At 35.1% G+C, this 25,407-nt stretch overlaps 1 protein-coding gene across 1 annotated transcript; it reads right to left on the bottom strand.

The window, feature by feature from the left end:
- Positions 1 to 9,428: 9,428 nt before the first annotated feature.
- Positions 9,429 to 24,027, bottom strand: LOC131953781 (uncharacterized). The gene is made up of 9 exons (XM_059317151.1): positions 23,918 to 24,027; positions 22,727 to 22,838; positions 17,903 to 18,030; positions 16,469 to 16,598; positions 15,613 to 15,764; positions 15,277 to 15,388; positions 10,491 to 10,615; positions 10,070 to 10,199; positions 9,429 to 9,642 (listed from the first exon to the last, which is right to left on the bottom strand). Exons 1-9 carry the CDS (start codon positions 23,970 to 23,972, stop codon positions 9,429 to 9,431), a joined length of 1,158 nt encoding a protein of 385 aa, XP_059173134.1. The 5' UTR covers positions 23,973 to 24,027.
- Positions 24,028 to 25,407: the final 1,380 nt, after the last annotated feature.

Here is a 25,407-nt window from a genome sequence, read left to right as displayed (position 1 = left end):
TTGTATGAAACGTAATGCTAGCTATGTATGACACATCTTATGTTAAGAACATTCGAGATTGCTATGCAATTGAAGGGAGGGAAAAGAGAAAATAATTTTTTTTTAAATTACTTTCTCGTATACGAAGTAGGCCTGTAAATGTAGTATTGTGATCCTGAAGGGGTCGGCGTAGTCGAGTCGGTAAAGCTCATGGTTGCTAAACCGAAAAGTCTCGAGATCGAACCCTCGGGCAGATGAGGCTCGTTAGCTGGGGACAGCCACTCTTCTAGGAGAGACAACTCCAAAATTAAAAACAACTGCTGCCTTGTAGTTTGTTCTTGGTTGGACAAAAGCAAATCCAAAAAGAAAAGCAGGCTGAAATCGGAGTCAACGGCCTCAATGGCGCATAACCAGTTGACACGTAACGCTTAATTGTGTTGGAGGCGTGGTCGAGTCGGTAAAAAGCTCATGGTTGATAATTCGAACAAAGTCTCCAGTTCAAACCCCCTCGCAGATAAATCTCGATCCCCTTCAACACTAATAATTAAGAACGAAGAAGAAGAAGAAGAAAAGAAGTGATCCTGAAAATAATCGAAATATAGATTTTCACAAATCCCGACGTTTTACACCTCCCTGAGTCGGAAAACATATATTTGCAATTTTGCCCGTATGTCTGTATGGGTGTGTGTCTGTGAACACGATAACTGGAGTACCGTTTACGAAACTTCATATATAAGTATTATATCAAATCTGTAGTTCTGTAACAATTTTTCAGCAATTTCCGTAACCTGAAATGCAATTTATTCTACTTTCGATTTTTCAAAGCATGTAACTTGAGTACTGATTCTGATAGATAGACTAAATTTCACTTAAAAGTAAAAGAGTAATTTCCGTTGACCAAAAGTAGTACTTTACGCTATTTCCGATTTCTCAAACCATATGAGTTTATAGCAGGGGTCGGCAACCTTTGAGCCGGAAGAGCCAAAAGTTACAATTTACAAAAGTTCCCAGTTTTTAAAGAGCCACTTACATTTTTATTTCAATATTTCGGCATTTGATGATGATTAGATAAATACAGTTGATTTTTTATTTGAAAGTAATAGCTTTAAATATGAAATAATAATCATACTTAAAAACACATACTAATATTTCGCACAAAACATATTAAAATATTTTAGCTAGTTCTGCTATGATAAAATTAATAATCAAATAATATAACTATACGACTATCCCAATCAAGTTTTGAAGCCAATAACTTTTTTTTCTTTCTTTACGGACACCACCGGCTCAGGAAGGTGACAGGACAAATGATCTCAGGACAAATGATCTCAGACAAAATATCTCAGACAAAATATCTCACAGGCAAATTATCTTAGGACAAATTATCTCAGGACAAATGATCTCAAGGACAAATGATCTCACGGACAAAACATACCAGGACAAAATATACCAGGACAAATGATACCATGGACAATTGATCTCAGACAAAATATCTCGGACAAAATATTTTCACACCTAAATTTTAATAGTGTATCGGGTGATTTTAGTTGATCTTAACATTAATTTTTATTGACTGTCATATGGTTTTGTTTACTATGATTAATATTGTTTATAGGCCTATATGATACCTGTAAGAAATGTTTGCCGTATAAATTTAATATACTGCACTAAACATTTTAAAATTATGATTAATAATATAGTATGCGAAGATTAAAGAAATTTTTTCGATAGACAGCGTAGGTGAACCTGCCAAACATGAGAAAATCCTAACATGTCAGGTGGACGAAACTAGATCAAAATGAATGAAATAACAATACAGACACACCTTCGTATCAAGGTGGCCGCCTCTTTCGATGGCAGGGACATGCCTTAAGGGAAAGACATCCGCCCTCCATGGACAATACAACTAGCATCTAAAGTCTATTGTTATGCGTCGGTCACACCTTAGTGATCAGATGACCTATGCTTATATAAACGACAGCGGTCATCGTGGAGCTTAGTTTGTCTTAATGTGCATGCAAACAAAGCAGTGTCAGTGGTGATTATTCAGTTATTGCCTCTTTGGTTACCTCGCAGAAAGGGTATAGGACATTAGTTTCTGGTGAATTTATGTTTATAAATTGTAACTGTCATCTCTCCATACGTGGAGCAGCAGGCAAAGATATTTGGAACTGTGAAGTTAGAACATGTCGAGCAAGAGTTGACACAATACATGATCACATAGTATTGGAGAGGTGTGATCATAAAGATGCGCTGTCCGCAAAAAAACGTAAGCGTTATGTTTGTGTTGATGATGGAATAAAAACAATAATTTTACGTTACGAACCTGAAGACCCATTCACATTTTTGATAGATATTTCGCATGTGTTGAACATTAATGTTGTATAGCTACCGTTACTTTATTTTTTTTTTTATACATTATCATTTATTATACCTTTCAGGCTAAAGGAGAAAGTTTGCTTTAATTTTTACTTTTTCAAATCGAATGCTATTACAAAGATTAAGTTTAATAAATCTTTTGATGGTTTGTTAAGTTTAACAAATTCATTATATTCATAATTATGATGCGTAAAAAAAGTAATCAAAATCATATTGACAGTCAATAAAAACAAATTCAAATCAACTAAAATCATTGTACATACTATCAGAATTTTGCTGTGAGATATTTTGTCTGAGATATTTTGTCTGAGATCATTTGTCCATGATATCATTTGTCCTGATTTATTTTGTCCTGGTATCTTTTGTCCGTGAGATCATTTGTCCTGAGATCATTTGTCCTGAGATCATTTGTCCGTGAGATATTTTGTCTGAGATCATTTGTCATGGAACCCTCAGGAGGTATCTCCCATAGCCAGGCAGGCCTCAACACGACAAGCACCGATTAACTGGCTTGGATATCGGTCGCTTCTGTCTTCGGTTCTCACTGGGCTTATCTTCCACCCCACTGAACGCATAGTAAATTCGTACCCCACCTGCTCAACCGTAGGAAGCTAATAACTTTAAAAAACACGTCACTTAAGTCAAATTAATGCATACTGACAGATAGAAAAATGCATTCTGTATAAAATAACATTTCCCAGTAGCGTAGCCAGGATCGTCTCATGGGGGGGGGGGGTCAAATTTTTACCCAGGGACAAAATTTAGATCTGCACCCCCCCCCCCCCCTCAAACTTTCGATTTGCACCCCCCCCCCCCTCAAACTTTCGATTTGCACCCCTCTCATACTTTATATAGATACCGAGGGGTCTATGGGGGTTGTATGACCCCCCCTAACCCCCCCCCCCCCTCCTGCCTACGCCACTGGCATTTCCCATTTAATGATATTCGAAAGAGTCGGCAGTTGCAATAATGGAACCGTTGCCACTGTGCTGGTCACAGCATGACTTTGGGGCTGGGCCTGGTGCTCAAGCGGCTGTCAGCTGTCGGTATACTCTCTCCTTACCTACCCCCAAAATTCTCTGATGAGTGTTTTTATCCTACTAAAGTAGTTTTTATTTATATAATTTTTAATAAGTTTTGAAAATAAAATAACTATTAATATTTGTGCAAGGAGCTGGAGAGCCACATCTCGACATCAAAATAGCCGCTAGCCGCAAGTTGTCGACCCCTGGTTTATAGAGTACTTATCTTCCGCACGCTTTACTACGTTTGATTAATTTTTTTTTTGGCACTTGAAAAATAAAATTAAGTAAGAAAGCTCGGTACGTTTAATTTATACATCGAGATAAATCTGAGATACTTTATCGAAAAACAACCGACAAAGGAGAAACGACTTTCAAAATTGGTTATCTTTAATAAATAAAATTTGTGAAATAAAACTAAAAGGTTTTGTTTTTTATATTAAAGACAAAATTTTATTTAGATTCTAAAATGGGTCAGTATTTTTATCTAATTTAAATAGAAACTTAATAAACTATTTTTAAATATTATTACAAAGATCTAAATATTATATTAAATGTTTTCAGTATGTGGTTATCCTTTTTCTGAATTGTATCAAATTTAATTTGTAAATTATTTCCCTTGATTATTTTTTTCCCCACATCATTCTATCAGCCCTCGAGTAAATTATCATTGGAACAAGTCATATGTCTTTGAAGCTGTGTAGAACCACCAAATATTTTAAATGTTTAGAATAAATAAATTTAAAAAAAAAAACTGTGGAAGGACTGCAATAGATATAGATGTTTGAAAGGGAAGAATGTTTGATTTGATGTGGCTCATTGTAATCAACATAACTTTTCCGGTATCATTTAAATTTTCTGTAATCCCCAATTTATTTCAGCTCTACTTAAAAAAAAAACCAACCCCCTCCCCCCCCCCCACCCTCCCTCAGCTAACCACGCCGATGGTGTGCAATTCTTTTTTCTACGAGATTCTATTCTATTTTTTTAAGTTTAAGTAATTAAAAATGGATTAAAAATCATGTCTATATCGTGATTTGCCATCTCCCGTAGAGTCAGATAAGAATATTTTAGAAAGTTTAGGGGAGATCACTCCCGTTTTATTAATCAATACGAAACGGTAATTGAAGTTTATTTATCATTAGTTGACACTACTTTTACAAGCTTTTATTTAACTCACTTCCTCTGTCTGTCTGTCTGTCTGTCTATCTGTCTGTCTGTCTGTCTGTCTGTCTGTCTGTCTGTCTGTCTGTCTGTCTGTCTGTCTGTCTGTCTGTCTGTCTGTCTGTCTGTCTGTCTGTCTGTCTGTCTGTCTGTCTGTCTGTCTGTCTGTCTGTCTGTCTGTCTGTCTGTCTGTCTGTCTGTCTGTCTGTCTGTCTGTCTGTCTGTCTGTCTGTCTGTCTGTCTGTCTGTCTGTCTGTCTGTCTGTCTGTCTGTCTGTCTGTCTGTCTGTCTGTCTGTCTGTCTGTCTGTCTGTCTGTCTGTCTGTCTGTCTGTCTGTCTGTCTGTCTGTCTGTCTGTCTGTCTGTCTGTCTGTCTGTCTGTCTGTCTGTCTGTCTGTCTGTCTGTCTGTCTGTCTGTCTGTCTGTCTGTCTGTCTGTCTGTCTGTCTGTCTGTCTGTCTGTCTGTCTGTCTGTCTGTCTGTCTGTCTGTCTGTCTGTCTGTCTGTCTGTCTGTCTGTCTGTCTGTCTGTCTGTCTGTCTGTCTGTCTGTCTGTCTGTCTGTCTGTCTGTCTGTCTGTCTGTCTGTCTGTCTGTCTGTCTGTCTGTCTGTCTGTCTGTCTGTCTGTCTGTCTGTCTGTCTGTCTGTCTGTCTGTCTGTCTGTCTGTCTGTCTGTCTGTCTGTCTGTCTGTCTGTCTGTCTGTCTGTCTGTCTGTCTGTCTGTCTGTCTGTCTGTCTGTCTGTCTGTCTGTCTGTCTGTCTGTCTGTCTGTCTGTCTGTCTGTCTGTCTGTCTGTCTGTCTGTCTGTCTGTCTGTCTGTCTGTCTGTCTGTCTGTCTGTCTGTCTGTCTGTCTGTCTGTCTGTCTGTCTGTCTGTCTGTCTGTCTGTCTGTCTGTCTGTCTGTCTGTCTGTCTGTCTGTCTGTCTGTCTGTCTGTCTGTCTGTCTGTCTGTCTGTCTGTCTGTCTGTCTGTCTGTCTGTCTGTCTGTCTGTCTGTCTGTCTGTCTGTCGTCAGTCTAGATCGAAACGCCGGAGCGAAAATTCGGACACTTCTAACTGACAGATACGGTTCGTAATTGGTACGTGGGTCAAGACATGAAGACAATGCATTATGACATTAAATTTGATTAAAGTAGAAAATACATTATACACTACTATTTAAATGACTATAAAGAAAAGCGTGGGTTACTTTAGTATCTATTGGATACCTTTACTAATGTTTAGGAAGAGACCCATGCTTTTCTTTATAGTTATTTAAATAGTAGTGTATAATTTATTTTCTACTTTTCAGTGCATTATTACATAAAAGCTTGTTATTAAAACGCTTTTTTTTATGAATTTTTTTATTTGAAGTTTTCTGTGATCTTGTTTTAATTTTAGCCGTCTATGCTATACAGTAGCCAGCAGCTAATACGTTGTGGACATTTAATAAAGTCTAAACATTGGAGAGTTCTACAGTAATGAAGATGTTACACGTCCTTGAAAACTCACAACTCAAGTTATTGAAAAACTCAAAAGAGAATAAACTCCACTTCCGTTTACCGGAAATCGTTGAAAAGTTGACACATAACTACAACTTTGATTTAATACATGTATATAAATTATCATCAACCTAGCTGTAACGGTACTCAAGTTATCATGTTTACAAACTCACATACACACACAGACAGAATTGCTAAGTCCAGTTTTTCCGACTCGATTACGCGTAAAACGCCGAACTCTTTATAAAACTGCATTTAAAATTTTTACTCGATTAAAATAAATCTCCTACATTCCGTATATGATGAAGTACTGAGAAGTAAAACGATGAAAACTGAAAATTCCATGTAATTTTTGTGCACGATTAGGTCTACAATACTTCCTCTATACTATGTATACGAGAAAGTAAAAATATAGGTAACTTAAAATCAGATTCGTCTCTTTTTATATTTTAATATTTTTTTAATTAATTAAAGCAACACAAGAATATACGTTTTAACATTATGTAACTGTACTTTAAAGTGGTGAGTACATCTTTCGCATTAGTCAACCAATAACAATCAATGTTTTTAAATAATGAATCCCTAGACCAGGTATAGCCTCACACTTCAGAACAGCGATTTAATTCAGCTCTAAACTAAAGTAACTAGTCTGGTCTTCTGTCACGTTTGTAATACCTTACTTTGACTTTGACAGTGACGTGGCGAGGTACACATGTGTAGGCCTTTATGTATTCACATATATTTTTTACTTCCCCCCACCCCTACATGAATTAACACATAAATAATTACGATTCTCAACCAAACCGTTTACCTCAGGTAACTTTTGCAACGTTAAGTTAATGTAACTTCCCCGGACTCACCCCTCCCCCACGGCGATTGCTTTAAACTGTGCTCAGATATAGTATTAACGATTTTTATCTATAGTCGGTTATAAATTCTGCTTGATGAAGCATGTTTTCTTTATCATTAGCAGGTGTACGTTATGGTGTCACCCCCCCCCCCCCCCCCCTGTCCTCCACCCTCGTCGGGATTTGTCAAATTTGCTCTTAAAAGACTGTTTAACACTCTAATTAATCACTTAACTAACCTCACGTTAGGGAAATCACGCTATCCCTTCTTCTGTTCAGTGTGCCTTGGGCAGCTTGGGCAGTGTTTCTTTCAGACTTTTTTCTCCGGGGGGGGGGGGGGGGGGGGCACTGAACTTTCCCCTTAGTGAATGGTCACAATTTCTTAAGGGTATTTATTCTACTGTTACTTAATCGATCATTATCCGTTAATACAATTGGATTCTATGTGTTAAGCGATTTATCTACGCACCAACAAGGTTTAAAACATTAACGATTTAATTTGGTGAAAAAGTACACACTTCCATCTTTGAAAAGTCTGATGCGCAGTATTTATCAGTCACTGAATGTACAGGATTTTATTTTTGAATTGAGTTGGTTGAGTTGGTAAAGCTCACGGTTGCTTAACCGAAAATTCTCGAGTTGGAACCCTTGGGCAGATGAGGCTCGATAGCTGGGGACAGCAATTTATCTAGGAAAGACATCCCCAAAAGAAACAACAGCTAGCTTGCAGCATAACAAAAAATAACGAAGAAATAAAGATTGGACCCAACAATATTTATTCCATTAAAAATAAAATGAACACAGAAACTGAAATTGGCATTACGTTATCTTTTTAATAAGAGTGTTGGTTACAAGAAATTTGGTTTTTAAAAATAATCTATATAGATACTGCTATTATATTGGCTCAATTTTTTTCTATTAACAACTTAAACAACATGCATTCATGAATAAGAAATGTTGTCATAGGGTTATATTTAGCTAAGGGATAGTCCTGAACTTACGTCACACTTTTTAAGCCAATTTTTAAAGTCCGTGTTACAATGTTACATTTTAGTCACACACGGTACATGATATAAACTACACGATACAGCAGAATAACTAACAGTACAGACATGTAACTCTTTAAAAAAAAACACATTTGTTTTACATCTGTTTAGTTCAAATTTTTTTTAAAATTGATTTTTACTGAGGCTTTATTAATACCAGAATTTCTTTCTCGCATCAAATCGGAAGGAATCTCCCCCTTCCCCCATACCGGCACACCTGAATCACGTCCACCCACCGCCCTCCCCCCCCCCCAATTCCCCCCCCCCCCCCCCACCCGGAAAAAGGAATACAATTTATATAGAAAATGCAGGAATATAAAACTTTTATAGTTGTCCCTTCGCCGCTCCTTCCGAAAGTTTAAGCGTCCCTCCCCCCCCCCAACGCCCCGAAAATATAAGCCTATCCCCACCCAGGAAAGTTACAAGACACCTAGAAACATACACTTAAATAAAATATCTAAACTGATATTATTATCTATACTTTTATTGGCAGATACATTATATATAAGTATCGTCTAAATCAGGGGTCTCCAAACTTTTCAGTCTGAGGGCCGCTTTAACTATAAATTTTCAGTTCCAGACACGTCTTTGATTTTTCTGGGCATAGTTCCTCGGCCATCAGCAACAAACGATTTTTCCTTGGACAGAAAGATCTCCGCGGGCCGGATGAGAGGACCTCGCGGGCCGCATCCGGCACGCGGGCCGTAGTTTGGAGACCCCTGGTCTAAATCAATACTTTATCCGGCCTTTATCAATTTTCTGTGGAAAAAAATAAAAAATACACCATTAGTTATCCAAAGTTGTGTAAAAGTAATACCTTAATAAAGTTTGTAGACCAATTTAGTTATCTAGCTGGATTTTTTTTTTTTTTAAACTTTCTTTTCGTCTCTTTTTATCTCAATATCTACACTTATTCCCCAATATTTTTTTAAAACTATCTTAATTCGTCGTACAATTACGCTATCGGCGTCAATTACATACAGAAAATAGGTTCACTGGGCACTTCTTTATAACATAACTGATATAAACTACGGTTCTCGCTAATCTTACACACCGGGGTGTAGATTCCTACACCTGTCTCAGTTTATGACATCATCGTCTTTTCCCGTTCGTGCCCCAGGCCAGAGTTTCTTCCAGACGGAGCCCCCCCCCCTCCCACCCGAATGTTCGTCTACCGTCCCACCCCCCCCCCCACCCCGAATGAAATGGAATTTATATAGATATACCAGTGTCCGCACTCCCTCCGCTGAAATGTTAAGTGCCCCCCCCCCGAGAAAAAGTATGAAAAAAACACTGCCCAAGGCACACTGAACAGACGAAGTAAAGTCAGTCTGTTTCAGATGAAAATATAGTGTGTTTTCGCTAACGTGAGGTAGGTACCCATCAGAGATTGGTAGACTCAGGGACGTACTTCTGACTTGAACTCGGATTCGAAAGCGAAACTTTCGGTTTAGTAGCTTAGCGCTTTATCTCTAGGCCAGGCCGTCTCATAAATTACGACATACCTGACTAGCTAGCACATACCGCACACATAGGATTCTCCTTTCACCTGAGTAGATGTCAAAACGTACCAATGTTCTGTTGCAAGCTCGATCCTAATACAATTCTTGTGGTAATAGTCTCCTTCCTCATGCTCAAAGATTAATGTGCTGTAGAATTCCCCTCCAATTTTACCACAAACGGCCGTCAGTTCCAGCTCATAACAGTCCTTCTTTCTGTTCAGAAAACTAGTTCACACAAATCAATATAAATTTACATTTTATTCCGGAATTGTTATGTTCAGATAGATAATCAAGGAAGAGAATAAGCAGATACATATCTGTGAATAGATTTAAAGCTATAGTGGCAAGAAAAATGATCTCAATACAAGCATATCTCAGAAACGTAACAATTAATAGCATAATAAACCGGAAGTGATCTTCACTAAAGTAACCTTTAACCTTTTCATTAAAATAATGCAGTAACTCTAAATATATTTTATTGCTGTTATTCATAAAGTCTTATTAAAATCAAAATATTATAATTTTTTTTTTTAAATTTCACTATAAATTTAAATTAAATGTTGCATACATTATTGTTTTCACGGCAGGTAACAAACAGTATATTTGAACCAAACTATCAATAGTAGTAAGGTAAAATTGTTCGATTTTTTACCTGCACCTTGCTTCATTGTCATTTGTTTCATAACGTCGGCCGGTATTATAACACGTCCTCCTCGCTTTTTCTACCTTTTGTTTCTTTTCCTTATCGATGAGGCATTGTGAGGCTGTCAGAGCTTCAACAGCTGTTTATGTAAAACACATTGATAATATTAAGCAATAAGGATAAAATGTAGTACAGACCTTTAAAAAAGTCTATTTTGTACAACCCTTTACTAAGAGGTGAAAAACGATTATGAACATAATTTCGTAAGTAAAATCTGGTCACAGAAAAAAGCTTTAAGATGGGTATTCAAAAGATTTTTTCTAAATATGTACGTATCACAGTGTTGGGTCAATTTGAACAGTGCCACAATGATCTGGGTCTACTAACCCACAAAAAAAAAAATCGCTGCATTGATTATCGATAACCATACCTTTTTTCACTTCATCAGTGCAGAAATAATTTCCAATTGTAACATCATTCTCATAGGAATTCACAATCTCGCTAATGCCACAGTCTTTGTGTTTTGTCAGACAATCGGTATGTGTATTCAATTCACTTTGGTCATGTGGGATAGTTTAAAAATTATATATATATATATATATATATATATATATATATATATATATATATATATATATATATATATATATATATATATATATATATATATACATATATATATATATATATATATATTCTATATAATAGTTTCGCTGTCTGTCTATCTATGTATCTATGTATCTATCTATCTATCTATCTGACAGGAACGCTATAGAGAAAACACAAGCAAATTAAAAACATGCATGAGTAATACGGAAAAGAAATATGACGTCACATTTAGCATATAGTAGAAAATAGTATCAAGCCGGAGAGTGCACACAATAATATGACGTCATTGATTATCGACTAAACATCGAATTAAAAAGCCTATTTTGTCTAATCTAAGTGGTTTACGTGAAGAGTTTCTTTCATACAAATCTTTGGGTAGGGGCGAAGTTTTTTTCCCACGTTTTCTTTAACTTGCTTTCTCTGTTTGTTTGTTTGTTTTTCCAATCAAATCTTGCGATCAAAATTTCTGGCACTTCCCAGTTAGCTAGCGCGCTGAAATTTTCAGGGAAGCTTTCTTTTGGATGACCATAGAATATTCAATTGTTATTATTACTAAATTGATCAATGGAAACATTTTATTGAGCATTTTAGACCGCTATATAATCTATATATATATATAATTCTCCTCTGCGAGCCATTAGAAAAAAAAAACGAGCGACGCGTAGCTCGCCTCTCTCTTGCCGCGCGCAGTGAAGCGAACGATCCCACGTCGCGACAGGCTTAGGGGCAGATAATTTAGTTTGAACCGACTTTAAACTTACAGGAGGTAACTATTACCACTGGTGGCCAGTTTGGGGGAGACGATATGGTCGAGTGGTTGGGCACACGATTGGGGCACACGGGTTCAAATCTATGTGTTCTAGTCAGTAACCAGCCCTCGTCCTAACCGCTATCAACTAACCTCTGACAATCATTCACTTGCGATTGAGACCGAAGAAGAAAGGGTCTCTCGTTTTTTACGAGTTGTCTTTTTACGAGTTGTCTTCGTTTACCCAAAAAAAAGTGAAAAGATAAAATCGATAGCAAGATTTCAATGCAAACAAACAGACAAAGACTAAAACGTAGAAAATAATAATCATTAAAAAGTTTTAAAAAACCCACGTTTTCTGATTGAACTAAAAACGTGGGGCGCCGTGATTTTCTTACAGTTTCTAATACTGTTGACTCTCTACAAGCTCCCTAATAAAAGTCAATAGTATTATCTAATCAATAGTAATATAACTTTTACTTCGGCGCCCCACGTTTTTCATCGCTTATAGTAGAGTGATCGCTTGCATTATTGTGATGTATAGTATTTATTTTCTACTTTTTAGTTCAATCAGAAAACGTGGGTTTTTTTAAACTTTTTTAATGATTATTATTCATGCATCTCTTCCGGTAGGGGCGAAGCCCCGTCCAGGTTCTTCCTTTAGTTTGTATGATATACAAATGCGACCAGTGTTTCTTTCAGATGTTTTCATCCCAGGAGAGGGGTGGGGGTATTTAAATTTTTTGGGGGGCGGGGGTTGAATTTTCTGAGAGGGGGCTGTCACTGGAAAAAGTATATAATTATATTTCGTTGAATAGGACGGTAGACATATTTTGGGTTGGGGGGGGGGGTGGAGCCCCCTTCTCCCAAGTAGAGTTGCCTGAAAGAAACTCTAAATGCGACTTTTGTCATGAATGAGATTAGGTGCATGGTTTAGGGATATGCCTATGACTATATTTTGTATAAATTAAAGTACCGATTCTGGATAAAAATCCGTTTTCAATGTCATTTTTCGTTTCCGGTTAAATTGAATTAAGGTGGTGATTTTGGTTTTGGTTTTAGTTTAAAGAAAATAGACAGCACTATCAACCTAGCGCCCGTTGTATCCTTCCTCAACGGGCCATTTTTCTCGTATATATATTAATAGTTAATACTAATAGTTTCGCTGTCTGTCTATCTATCTATCTGTCTGTGTATCTATCTGACAAGAAAGCTATAGAGAAAACACAAGCAAAATAAAAACATGCATAGTAAAACGAAAACGAAATATGACGTCACATTTAACATATAGTAGAAAATAATATCAAGCAGGAGAATGCACACAGTAATATGACGTCATTGATTATCGAGTAAACATTGAATAAAAAAGCAATTTTTACTAATCTAAGTGGTTTACGTGAGGAGTTTCTTTCATACAATTCTTCGGGTAGGGGCGAAGCCCCACCCCCGCGTAAGAACGTCTGAGAACTCAAAAGAAATGACGTCATCGATACTCTATAATAAAATTACAGCCTAATTAATGTGTCTAATCTAAAAAGTGGTTTGCTTGCAGTTTCATTCATGCAATTCTTCGGGTAGTGGCTAAGCGCGACACCAGTGTTTCTTTCAGACTTTTTCCTCCCCGGAGGGAGAAACTTTTTCCAATCTAAAAAGTGTTTAGCGTGCACAGTTTTTTTCATGCATCACTTCAGATAGGGGCGAAGCCCGTCCAGGTTCTTCCTTTAGTTTATATAATCTTCACATACGACTAGTGTTTCTTTCAGACATTTTCTTCCCCGGCGAGGGGTGAGGGTACTTGAATTTTTTGGGGGGTGGGGGTAGAATTTTCTGAGAGGGGGCGGACACTGGAAACATTTGTTTATGTTTATGTTTATGTTTATGTTTATGTTTATGTTTATGTTTATGTTTATGTTTATGTTTATGTTTATGTTTATGTTTATGTTTATGTTTATGTTTATGTTTATGTTTATGTTTATGTTTATGTTTATGTTTATGTTTATGTTTATGTTTATGTTTATGTTTATGTTTATGTTTATGTTTATGTTTATGTTTATGTTTATGTTTATGTTTATGTTTATGTTTATGTTTATGTTTATGTTTATGTTTATGTTTATGTTTATGTTTATGTTTATGTTTATGTTTATGTTTATGTTTATGTTTATGTTTATGTTTATGTTTATGTTTATGTTTATGTTTATGTTTATGTTTATGTTTATGTTTATGTTTATGTTTATGTTTATGTTTATGTTTATGTTTATGTTTATGTTTATGTTTATGTTTATGTTTATGTTTATGTTTATGTTTATGTTTATGTTTATGTTTATGTTTATGTTTATGTTTATGTTTATGTTTATGTTTATGTTTATGTTTATGTTTATGTTTATGTTTATGTTTATGTTTATGTTTATGTTTATGTTTATGTTTATGTTTATGTTTATGTTTATGTTTATGTTTATGTTTATGTTTATGTTTATGTTTATGTTTATGTTTATGTTTATGTTTATGTTTATGTTTATGTTTATGTTTATGTTTATGTTTATGTTTATGTTTATGTTTATGTTTATGTTTATGTTTATGTTTATGTTTATGTTTATGTTTATGTTTATGTTTATGTTTATGTTTATGTTTATGTTTATGTTTATGTTTATGTTTATGTTTATGTTTATGTTTATGTTTATGTTTATGTTTATGTTTATGTTTATGTTTATGTTTATGTTTATGTTTATGTTTATGTTTATGTTTATGTTTATGTTTATGTTTATGTTTATGTTTATGTTTATGTTTATGTTTATGTTTATGTTTATGTTTATGTTTATGTTTATGTTTATGTTTATGTTTATGTTTATGTTTATGTTTATGTTTATGTTTATGTTTATGTTTATGTTTATGTTTATGTTTATGTTTATGTTTATGTTTATGTTTATGTTTATGTTTATGTTTATGTTTATGTTTATGTTTATGTTTATGTTTATGTTTATGTTTATGTTTATGTTTATGTTTATGTTTATGTTTATGTTTATGTTTATGTTTATGTTTATGTTTATGTTTATGTTTATGTTTATGTTTATGTTTATGTTTATGTTTATGTTTATGTTTATGTTTATGTTTATGTTTATGTTTATGTTTATGTTTATGTTTATGTTTATGTTTATGTTTATGTTTATGTTTATGTTTATGTTTATGTTTATGTTTATGTTTATGTTTATGTTTATGTTTATGTTTATGTTTATGTTTATGTTTATGTTTATGTTTATGTTTATGTTTATGTTTATGTTTATGTTTATGTTTATGTTTATGTTTATGTTTATGTTTATGTTTATGTTTATGTTTATGTTTATGTTTATGTTTATGTTTATGTTTATGTTTATGTTTATGTTTATGTTTATGTTTATGTTTATGTTTATGTTTATGTTTATGTTTATGTTTATGTTTATGTTTATGTTTATGTTTATGTTTATGTTTATGTTTACGTTTATGTTTACGTTTATGTTTACGTTTACTTTTACGTTTACGTTTACGTTGACGTTGACGTTGACGTTGACGTTTACGTTTACGTTGACGTTTACGTTGACGCTTACGTTGACGCTTACGCTTACGCTTACGCTTACGCTTACGCTTACGCTTACGCTTACGCTTACGCTTACGCTTACGCTTACGCTTACGCTTACGCTTACGCTTACGCTTATGCTTATGCTTATTTTTATGTTTATGTATACTATAGTTTTAAAGAGTTTTCTCGTGTGATTCTAGATTTCCAATGTCTCTATCAATGAGTACATAAACATACTGTCATGAATTAAGAATACATCCCCCAAATTATTCTATTTAAATCTAACCGGTGGAAAAATTTGCAACTTACTCACAAAAGGCTGCGAGTGTTGTATTGTCGATGAAGTAGTAAAATTCATTTATAGAGTTGAATATCTTATGCTCCAAGCATTCAGTAAGTAGATTACATTTTTTCCAGCTTACTAAAATAATAAAATGTGTAACTATTTGCGTGTTGTGATACGAGATACACATCCAAAAGTGTTTTCACTTATTATAATAATGCTCATCAATTGATTAAGACAGAATTTAAATCAAAATGATGTAACTGCAAATGTTAATACTAGTTATATTGTTCAATAACCCTTTTTTAAATTTCTATAAAACATTTTTAAATTTTGACACGTTAAATTATCTTTATCTAGACCTTTATGGTTTTCCTCCTCCAATTTACAGTCATAATCAAAAAATGGTCCCTCCAACTCTTCCCAGATTAGCCTGCTGTAGAAGTCCCCTCCAGCTCTACCACAAAAAGCAGTCAACTTTGTTTCATAACAGCTCTGCATAAGTGATCCAAGGCTATTTGTAGATTTGAAATAGATTCAGGGTTATGTTTTTAGGAAAAATATCCTCCTTACAAATGATCTCAGGATAAATTATCCCAAGACAAAACTTAAATGATCTTAGGTTAAATGATCCTAAGACAAATAATCTCAGGATAAATGATCTCATTACAAATTATCACAATGCCAATGATTTCAATACAATTATATCAGGATTATTGATCTAAGGATAATTGATGCTAAAAAATAAATATCATAAACACTAAATTAGGTAAAATTTCTGTAAATATATATATATATATATATATATATATATATATATATATATATTTATTTATTTATATATATTTATATATATATTTATATATATATTTATATATATATATATATATATATATATATATATATATATATATATAAATACTAAAGATATTTTAAGATATTTTAAAATATGTTATATATATATATATATATATATATATATATATATATATATATATATATATATATATATATTTAATTCTAAATATATTTTAAGATATTTCTCGTATCGATAAAACTGAATCTTCTTAATGAATTATTTTATAAACTATAATTCCAATCTGCATATTATGTGTTTTACTTGCCCATACAACGTCTGACGCATACGTCATTAGTTTAAACAGTTAAACAGCAAGTCACATAATGTTTTATCTAAACTATAATATTAAGTTTTATTACTGGCACACGTCCTCAATGAGATTGTAAGGATAGATATAGCTAATCCACGAACAATAATCTATTGCATGTTCAACTTCTTCCTTCTTCTTCTTATCAGTTAGGCATCGTGAAGCAGTCAAATCGTCAACAGCTGTTCACATTAAAAGGTTTTTAAACATTAGTAAAAAAAGTTTAAAGAATAAAATGTTTGAAAAGTAAGATAAATTATAAGTATAAATATTAAAACATGTCAATTTAAACTGTGCATTTAAGGATGAAATTTGACCAGGAATTTAATACATAAGGAGGCGTATGGGAGTTATGTGGTTGGGTTCATTAGTTTTAGCTTGTTCTTGTTTTTGTCCTGGAGTGGTGTTCAAGTGGTGTTATGTGATGTGATGTAATGTAATGTGGTGTGATGTGGTGTGGTGTGGTGTCATGTCATGTCATATCATGTCATGTCATGTCATGTCATGTCATGTCATGTCATGTCATGTCATGTCATGTCATGTCATGTCATGTCATGTCATGTCATGTCATGTCATGTCATATCATGTCATATGATCTCGTGTTATGTGATGTGATGTTTTGTGATGTGATGTCTTGTGATGTCGTGTTATGTGGTGTTATGTGATGTGGTGTGCTGTGCTGTGATGTGGTGTGATGTTATGCGTGTGTGTTATGATTGATGTGATATTATATGTAGTACTGAGATGTGAAGTGATGTGGTGTCATATGTTGTGATGTTTTGTCATTTGTGGTGATATGGTGTCAAGTGGTGTAATGTGATGTTGTGAGGAGCACAAAAGAGTGTCCATATTTGTCATAGGCATTGTTGGAAAAAGAGTTGGCATAGGTTTTATTCTTATGCCTTGAGTTTTAAAAGGTAGCCGCGAATCGAGTTATTTGGTATGTTTTTCCGTGTTCTATATGCCTCAAGGAGTGGGTTCTTATGTTTGTGTATGGTGTAGTATGTGTATATCGCATGGTTTTTATACTTAAAATTCCCGAGATAGAACCCCCAGGCAGATGAGGCTTGATAGTTTGGGACAACAACGTATCTAGTACAGCAAACACCAAAATCAAACAACTACACTCTTGTTGTTTACCTTTGGGTGGACAAATGCTATGGAAACAAATGAATGAAAACAGGCAAACATCAACAAGTTAAAATAGAAGAAAGAGGAAGATCTTCACTTAGTAAATGAATGCGTCATATCCAGATAAGTAGGATGAAGTATCTTTGGGTTTACATTTTGGGGGAAAATCTACCGAGAATTACAAAAATTGGTCTTTTTTGGTAAGTTCGCGGTCTGAGTATGTTTGAAAAGGTTTTACAATTAATAGCTGTCTACCACCGCTGGCATCAGTAAAATGGGGTCTATTCGAACAGGCAAACTTGGGCCGAGGCTCCCAACACAGGGAAATACATGATTTAATTGAGAATAGCCAAACCTTTTTTCACAGAACTGGTGCAGACATACTTTCCCCGTGTAATTGTCTCCTCATGATAATGCACAATGGAATCATCATCACAGCCCCATGCAATGGCGTTCACACAATAGATGTAATCATTCAATTCACTAATAGTAGCGTCGTGGGAGTATATATATATATATATATATATATATATATATATATATATATATATATATATATATATATATATATATATATATATATAAAGAGAGAGAGAGAGAGAGAGAGATAAAGCAATGTATGTGTGTCTGTGTGTCTGTTTGTCTGTGTTTGTCTGTGTGTCTGTGTGTGTGTATTTTATGCTTTACCACACCTCTTATCACATCGCAGTGAAACTTTGGGAAGTTGTTGAGAATATTCCTGGGGAGGTTTCTGCGGAAAAAAAAAATTCAAATTCGCCGGAGTGGCGCCCCGGCAGGGCGCGATTTGTTTTTTCTCAATATGCGGTATATGAAAATAAAAGTCGAATTTGGTTTGACAGCGTTCATCCGATAGCCATGAGACTTTAGGGAGTTGATTAGAACTCTCTCGGAAAGGGCTCTGTACAAAAATCATTTTTAATTTCTCAAGGGCGGCGCCACGGGAGGGTGCGATTTTTCTCTATATACGGAATATAAAAATAATAAAAGTGAATTGTAGTGACACCGTTCATCCAATAGCCATGAAACTTTGAGGAGTTCATTATAAAACTCTAGGAAAGGGTTATGTAAAAATTAATTTTTAATTTCTCAAGGGCGGCGCCACGGGAGGGTGCGATTTTTCTCTATATACGGTTTATAAAAATAAAAGTCGATTTTGGTGTGACACCGTTATCCGATAGCCATGAGACTTTGGGGGAGTTGATAAGAACAATTCATGGGAAGGGTTTTTTTTTAAATAAAATCCTTTTTAAATTTCGCAAGGGCGGCGCCACGGGAGACTGCGATTTTTTTCTATATACGGTTTATAAAAATAAAAGTCTATTTCGGTTTCACACCGTTCATCCGTGTACCATGAAACTTTTGGGAGATTATTAGATCACTCAATATTAGGGTTCTGCAATTCTTTTTCTCTATACACGGTATATAAAAAATAAAACTCGGATGCGGTTCATCCGAGTGCCATGAAACTTTAGGGAGTAGATGAGAATACTGCCGAGAATATTTCTGCAAAAAAGAAAACTAAAGTTTCTTATGGGCGGCGCCATATAGGGTACAACTTTCGTCAATACCCGGTTTGACGCCCAGAGTTTTAGAGCGACTATGTTGGCACTTGGCATCAGTTAATCGAGCGTCCTGCATAGCGAGTAAGGGGTACTACTATATTCAGCGGTAAAACTACAACAGGCTTCTAAAAATAACTTTGTAACGCGAGGAAATCCTTCTGTACTGTTTCGTCACCTTGCCAAAGATGAAAAAATAATTTTTTGTATATGAGCAGCATCCTCTAGAGTTTCGTCACTTTGCGAATGATGCATTAAGCATCTACTATTAGACAAGCCAGTCAATGTTTACTCGAGAATCAATGACGTCATATTATTGTGTGCACTCTCCTGCTTGATATTATTTTCTACTCTATACTTAATGTGACGTCATGTTTCGTTTTCGTATTACTATGAAAGTTTTTATTTTGCTTGTGTTTTCTCGAGAGCGTTCTTGTCAGATTGATACATAGACAGAAAGCGAAACTATTAGTATTAATGCTATTTGACACGATGGCGCCTTTTACTTTTAAGGAGCCAGGGGTCGTACGCCGCGCCTATGCGGTAGTCTAATCGGGGGGTGGGGGCCCTGAGAGTGCCCCTGTGCGTCTCTGACACATGGGCGGTCACCGAAGTGTGTTCTAACATTATTTCGGTGAGTGGTTAATGTACACTCAATGTTTACATGCGGTAGTGTAGGTAAACCCGTATCCCGATATTTATGATTTAAGCGCAGGCATTGTTTGCATTTAAATAACTCACTTTTAGAAAAGACGGTCACGCGTCTAAGAACATATGATTGGTAACGCGTTGGTGAAATCCTTCTAATACATTTCGTCAAACTTTCTTCTATCCCCGCTAGTTTATATATATATATATATATATATATATATATATATATATATATATATATATATATATATATATATATATATATATATATATAAATACTTATAGCTTCGCTGTCTGTCTATGTATCTGCCTATGTATCTGAACGCTCTAGAGAAAACACAAGCAAAATAAAAACTTTCAGAGTATGACGGAAACGAAATACGACATCACATTTAGCATATAGTAAAAAATAATCTCAAGCCGGAGAGTGCTCACAATAATATGACGTCATTGATTCTCGAGTAAACATTGAATTAAAAAGCCAATTTTGTCTAATCTTTAAAGTGGTTTGCGTGAAGAGTTTCTTTCATACAATTCATCGGGCAGGGGCGAAGCCCATCCCCCGCGTAAGAACGTCTAAGCCGAACCCCCCCCCCCCCAACTCAAAAGAAATGTCGTCATCGATACTCTATAATAAAATTACCGCCTAATTCATGTGTCTAATCTAAAAAGTGGTTTGAGTGCAGAGTTTCTTTCATGCAATTCTTAGGGTAGTGGCTAACGCGACACCAGTGTTTCTTTCAGACTTTTTCCTCCCCGGAGGGAGGAACTTTTTCTAATCTAAAAAGTGTTTAGCGTGCGCAGTTTTTTTTCATGCATCTCTTCCGGTAGGAACGAAGCCACGCCCAGGTTCTTCCTTTAGATTGTATGATCTACAAACGCGACCAGTGTTTCTTTCAGACTTTTTCCTCCCCGGATAGGGGTGGGGGTACTTGAAATTTTCGGGGGGCGGGGGTAGAATTTTCTGAGAGGGGGCGGACACTGGAAAAAGTATATAATTATATTTCGTTGAATCTGACGGTAGACATGTTTTGGGGTGTGTGTGTGTGGGGGGGGGGGGGGTTAGGTTTTAGTTTAGAGAAAATAGACAGCACTATCAACCTAGCGCCCGTTGTATCCTTCCTCAACGGGCCATTTTTCTCGTATATATATATTCATTCATTCATTCATTCATTCGTTCGTTCGTTCGTTCGTTCGTTCGTTTGTTCGATCGTTCTTTCGTTCGTTCGTTCGTTCGTTCGTTCGTTCGTTCGTTCGTTCGATCGATCGTTCGTTCGTTCGTTCGTTCATTCGCTCGTTCGTTTGTTCGTTCGATCGTTCGTTCGTTCGATCGTTCGTTCGTTTGTTCGTTCGTTCGTTCGTTCGTTTGTTCGTTCGTTCGTTCGTTCGTTCGTTCGTTCGTTCGTTCGTTCGTTCGTTCGTTCGTTCGTTTGTTCGTTCGTTCGTTCGTTCGTTCGTTCGTTCGTTCGTTCGTTCGTTCGTTCGTTCGTTTGTTCGTTCGTTCTTTCGTTCGTTCGTTCGTTCTTTCGTTCGTTCGTTCGTTCGTTCGTTCGTTCGTTCGTTCATTTGCTCATTCATTCATTCTTTCAATTTATTGTTATCTTATTCGATTATTTATAGATTTATTCATTTATTCATTAATTTATTTATTTAAATATTTTAAACATTTTACTTATGTATTTTTATTTTTATACTAGTATACGTCCCCCACGCGTTGCCTCGGGGATAATAGAAAGTCTGACGAAATATATAAGAAGGGTTTCATCAATGCCTTGCAAATTCTATGTACTAAGACGCGTGACATTGTTATCTAAAACTGATACATTCAAATGTAAACAATGCCTGCGCTAGGATCATAATTAACGGGACACGGGTTTACCTACACTATCGCTTGAAATCCTTGAATGTACGTTAATCACTCATCGAAACAATGAGGTAGAACACACTTCGTGACCGCCCATGTATCAGAAACGTAGAGGGGCACTCTCAGGAACTCCCCGAAAACACTACCACAGAGGCGCAGCGTACGGCCGCTGGCTCCTTAAAAATAACAAACAGGATAACCCAGAGCATCCAGAAACAACGATACAGATTGCGTCATTCGCTAAAGTTACACAAATCAACAGGGTTGATTTCGGGAGTATTCATCAACTCCCTAAAGTTTTATGGCACGCTGATAAGCGGTGTCGAACCGCATCTGACTATCATTTTTTATAAATCGTATAAAGAGAAGGATCGCACCCTCCCGTGGCGACGCCCTTGCGAAATTAAAAATGTTTTTACTGAACCCTTCCAAAGAGTGTTCTAATGAACTCACCAAAGTTTGATGGCGATCGGATGAATGGTGTCAAACCAAAATCTATTTTAATTTTTATAAACCGTATAAAGAGAAAAACAAATTGCGCCCTGCAGGGGCTCCACCCATGCGAATTTGAATTTTTTTCCGCAGAATCCTTCCCAGAAATATTCACAACAACTTCCCAAAGTTTCACGGCGATGTGATGAGAGGTGTAGTAATGCATAAATGACAGACACACGGACAGACACACATACATAGCTTTATATATATATATATATATATATATATATATATATATATATATATATATATATATATATATATATGTATATATATATATATATATATATATATATAATTTTTTAAAAAAAATTTTTAATACAGGTGTATTTACTTTTAAAATTAAAAGTTGAAATATATAGAGCCGCTGATGGTAATTATCTTGACTATTTCTGGGTAAAAAATATTTTTAAAAATGATGGATTATTTCATGTTCGACATTCTTGTTAAACTTGTTGTGTAAATCTATTCTTCTAACTTCTCTAGACGCTAGTCTAAGAACATGCCAATTTGACTGATAATATTGCCTCCGTCATAATATTTTAAAGTTATAATCAAATATATATAAACAGTCAGGATTGATACTCACCTACAAAATGTTTCCAGTGTTTTACTGTCTATGTAGTAGTATGGACGAGGCAAGAATTGTTTAATGCCAGGAGTCACGCATTCCTTAAGTGCGGTGCATTCCTCGTGGCTTTCTAATTCCACAAGTAATATGTACAATTTAAAGTCATGGACAAGGATTTACTTAGTGGGACTTATTTGTTGGGGCTTTCTGATTTTAAAAACATGTGACTGTTCTTATGGTGTTTTATTGCACCAAGGCTAATAAAATAGATGTTATCAAGATACATTTGAAACTAGTTATAATTATCACAATATAATGAATTATATTTTACTGTAAATAATGATATCGTTAAATCATAAAGCAAAAATAAAACTATTACAATTTGATGGTTTAAAATGGAATTTTAATACAAAAAATAATCTTTATTTCATTTGTTAAATGCACAGGGAACTTAACTATGCAAGAGAATTTAAGACGGATAACATTTTTTTTTAATTTATAGGATTTGTCGCAAATAGGCGCAGTAAACTTTGTGTAAAGAGTATAGAATAGAAAAACGTATTGAGAACAGTATTTAACACCAGCGTATTAAATAATACGAGCCGACCCGCGGCGTATCATACGCCGACGCCGCTATTTAGTTTTTTTATTTTCTACTTTTCAGTGATTCATAATTAGTGAATTCGACAGTACCACTGCTGTCACTGAAAATATTTGCTTTAAAACACAATCAGTAAGTCGTTAAGGACGATAATTCCCCCCCCCCCCCCATCCTTTTCCGCAACCCCTAAACCACCCCCCCCCCAACCCCGTGAAAGTAACCTCCTCTTAGCTACGTCCCCTAAGTTTAAAATCGTTTCAAGCTAGATTATCTGGCCTTAATAGCCGTCAGTAAACCCGGCTCTACGATTGTAAACATTTAGCGTGAACCAAACCTCACCAGACTTCCTAGAGATGAAGAGAGGGGACTGCAAGACGCGCTTACAGCTTGTTTTCTAACGTCTCCAAGAAGAGAATTATATATATAAATTTTCTGGTGAATGATTGTATTGTAACATATAACTCATGGGTAGGGCCTATAGGAACCGCCGACGTAAACGAGGACTAAGTGTCGAGTCTTTTTCATTGGAGATAATCATGTAGTAAATTATAGCTAGCCTAAATTAAGGTAAGACTTTCGAATTAGCATACTAGCGCTCTACCACTCACCTGCCGTCACAACAAACGCGGCAAAGATCAGAACAACTTTGATTACGGTGGTCATCTTTAACAGGTAGAAACGTAAGCTGTCCCAGTATGTTCGTGCGTGTGTTCTTGTTATACTGTCCACTCAATTGAACACAAGCGAGGCATACGCCGTTTAAATATGTTAACGGGGCTTTTTTTAGCCACAATCACACAGCGTCGGATCTACTTTACAGAATGTACACATCAAAGAGAGGTTCAGCTTCTAAACCACTTTACATAATTCACGTATCTAAGTATCTAAGAGGACACATGGTTAAATAAAGTAGGCGACTCGAAAACCTGTCTTTGATCTCATAAGATTCAAAAATCCGTAACAAGTTTAGTTGTTATAAATATTTATTTAAAAAATATGATATATTCCCAAAAAAACTTGATAATTATAAGAAATAAAAAAAAACTTTAAAAATTCATATTGTTATAAAATAGACGACGTGACTTTGATTTTAAAAGAAATTAAATTATTTTGTTCGTTTCTTTTGTATAAATACAAAGATACCCATAAACAAGACTCGAAAAAAAAACTTGTAAAACTACTAAAACCGTATATGTCATCACAGTCTTTAGATGAAATTTAGTACATGATCTGTTAGTAAAAGTAAAGTACCCTTTCCATGGGGCAGGTGAGGTAGAATCACCTTTTTCAGCGGCATCAGCATACCAATGGATAATGTGGTCAGCACTATGCCTAGCAGTTTCCTTATCGTGAGTTCGACAACATCAGAGCTGGATAGACTCAGGGACGTTCTACAGGCATGATCCTGTATCCGAATTTTCGGGTCAGCAGTACTATGCAAATGTAGTACACAAGTGTAATAAAATGTGTGTATTTTCTCAGACATAATTCAGAATTGCAGATATTTTTAGATAAATAAACGAAACCCAGGCAAATTTTCGAACAACAGATATAAACAATGCTACATACAAATTATATTGACGCCGCTGAACCATGTATGAATCCACTGCATTGCATTAAGTTATTCAAAACGAGGCTTAAAACAGTCGTGTATCACAACAAGGGTAGACGTACGTACGGGTAGTAAGCAATCATGATATCAACTTACTGATCCGAAATAGACTTATAAGTTTTACTCATTTACTAGTGGTTAAAAAAATGATTCATTTATGTTGGCACTATTCTAATGCAATGACAAAGCAAGAAATTTAGTTTTACAATTGAAGAAGTTTTATGATGCGGGAGGATATACAGCAAGGATTAAATATTCATTGTTTTAATAATTCTGTTCCATACCTCAGCTTAGTAGCCATAGCATATACCGGAAATAGTTGAATCGTGTTATTGTAAAGCTAATCTTGTACAGGATCAATCTCAACGTGGGACCCAATGCATTGAGATTACATGAGAACACATTATGGTTGTACTAATCCGCTTTAGATCATCACTGGTTTGGTGTCAGCTTACACGTTCTTACTAGTAGTTAGCAGAGATTAGT

This window comes from Physella acuta, unplaced genomic scaffold (genome assembly GCF_028476545.2).
Source record: "Physella acuta isolate Inbredline_101_S28 unplaced genomic scaffold, ASM2847654v3 ptg000952l, whole genome shotgun sequence".
Taxonomy (NCBI): Eukaryota; Metazoa; Mollusca; class Gastropoda; family Physidae; genus Physella; species Physella acuta.
The sequence above is the reverse complement of the archived record's forward strand: the minus strand, read 5'-3'. Positions and strand labels throughout refer to the sequence as shown.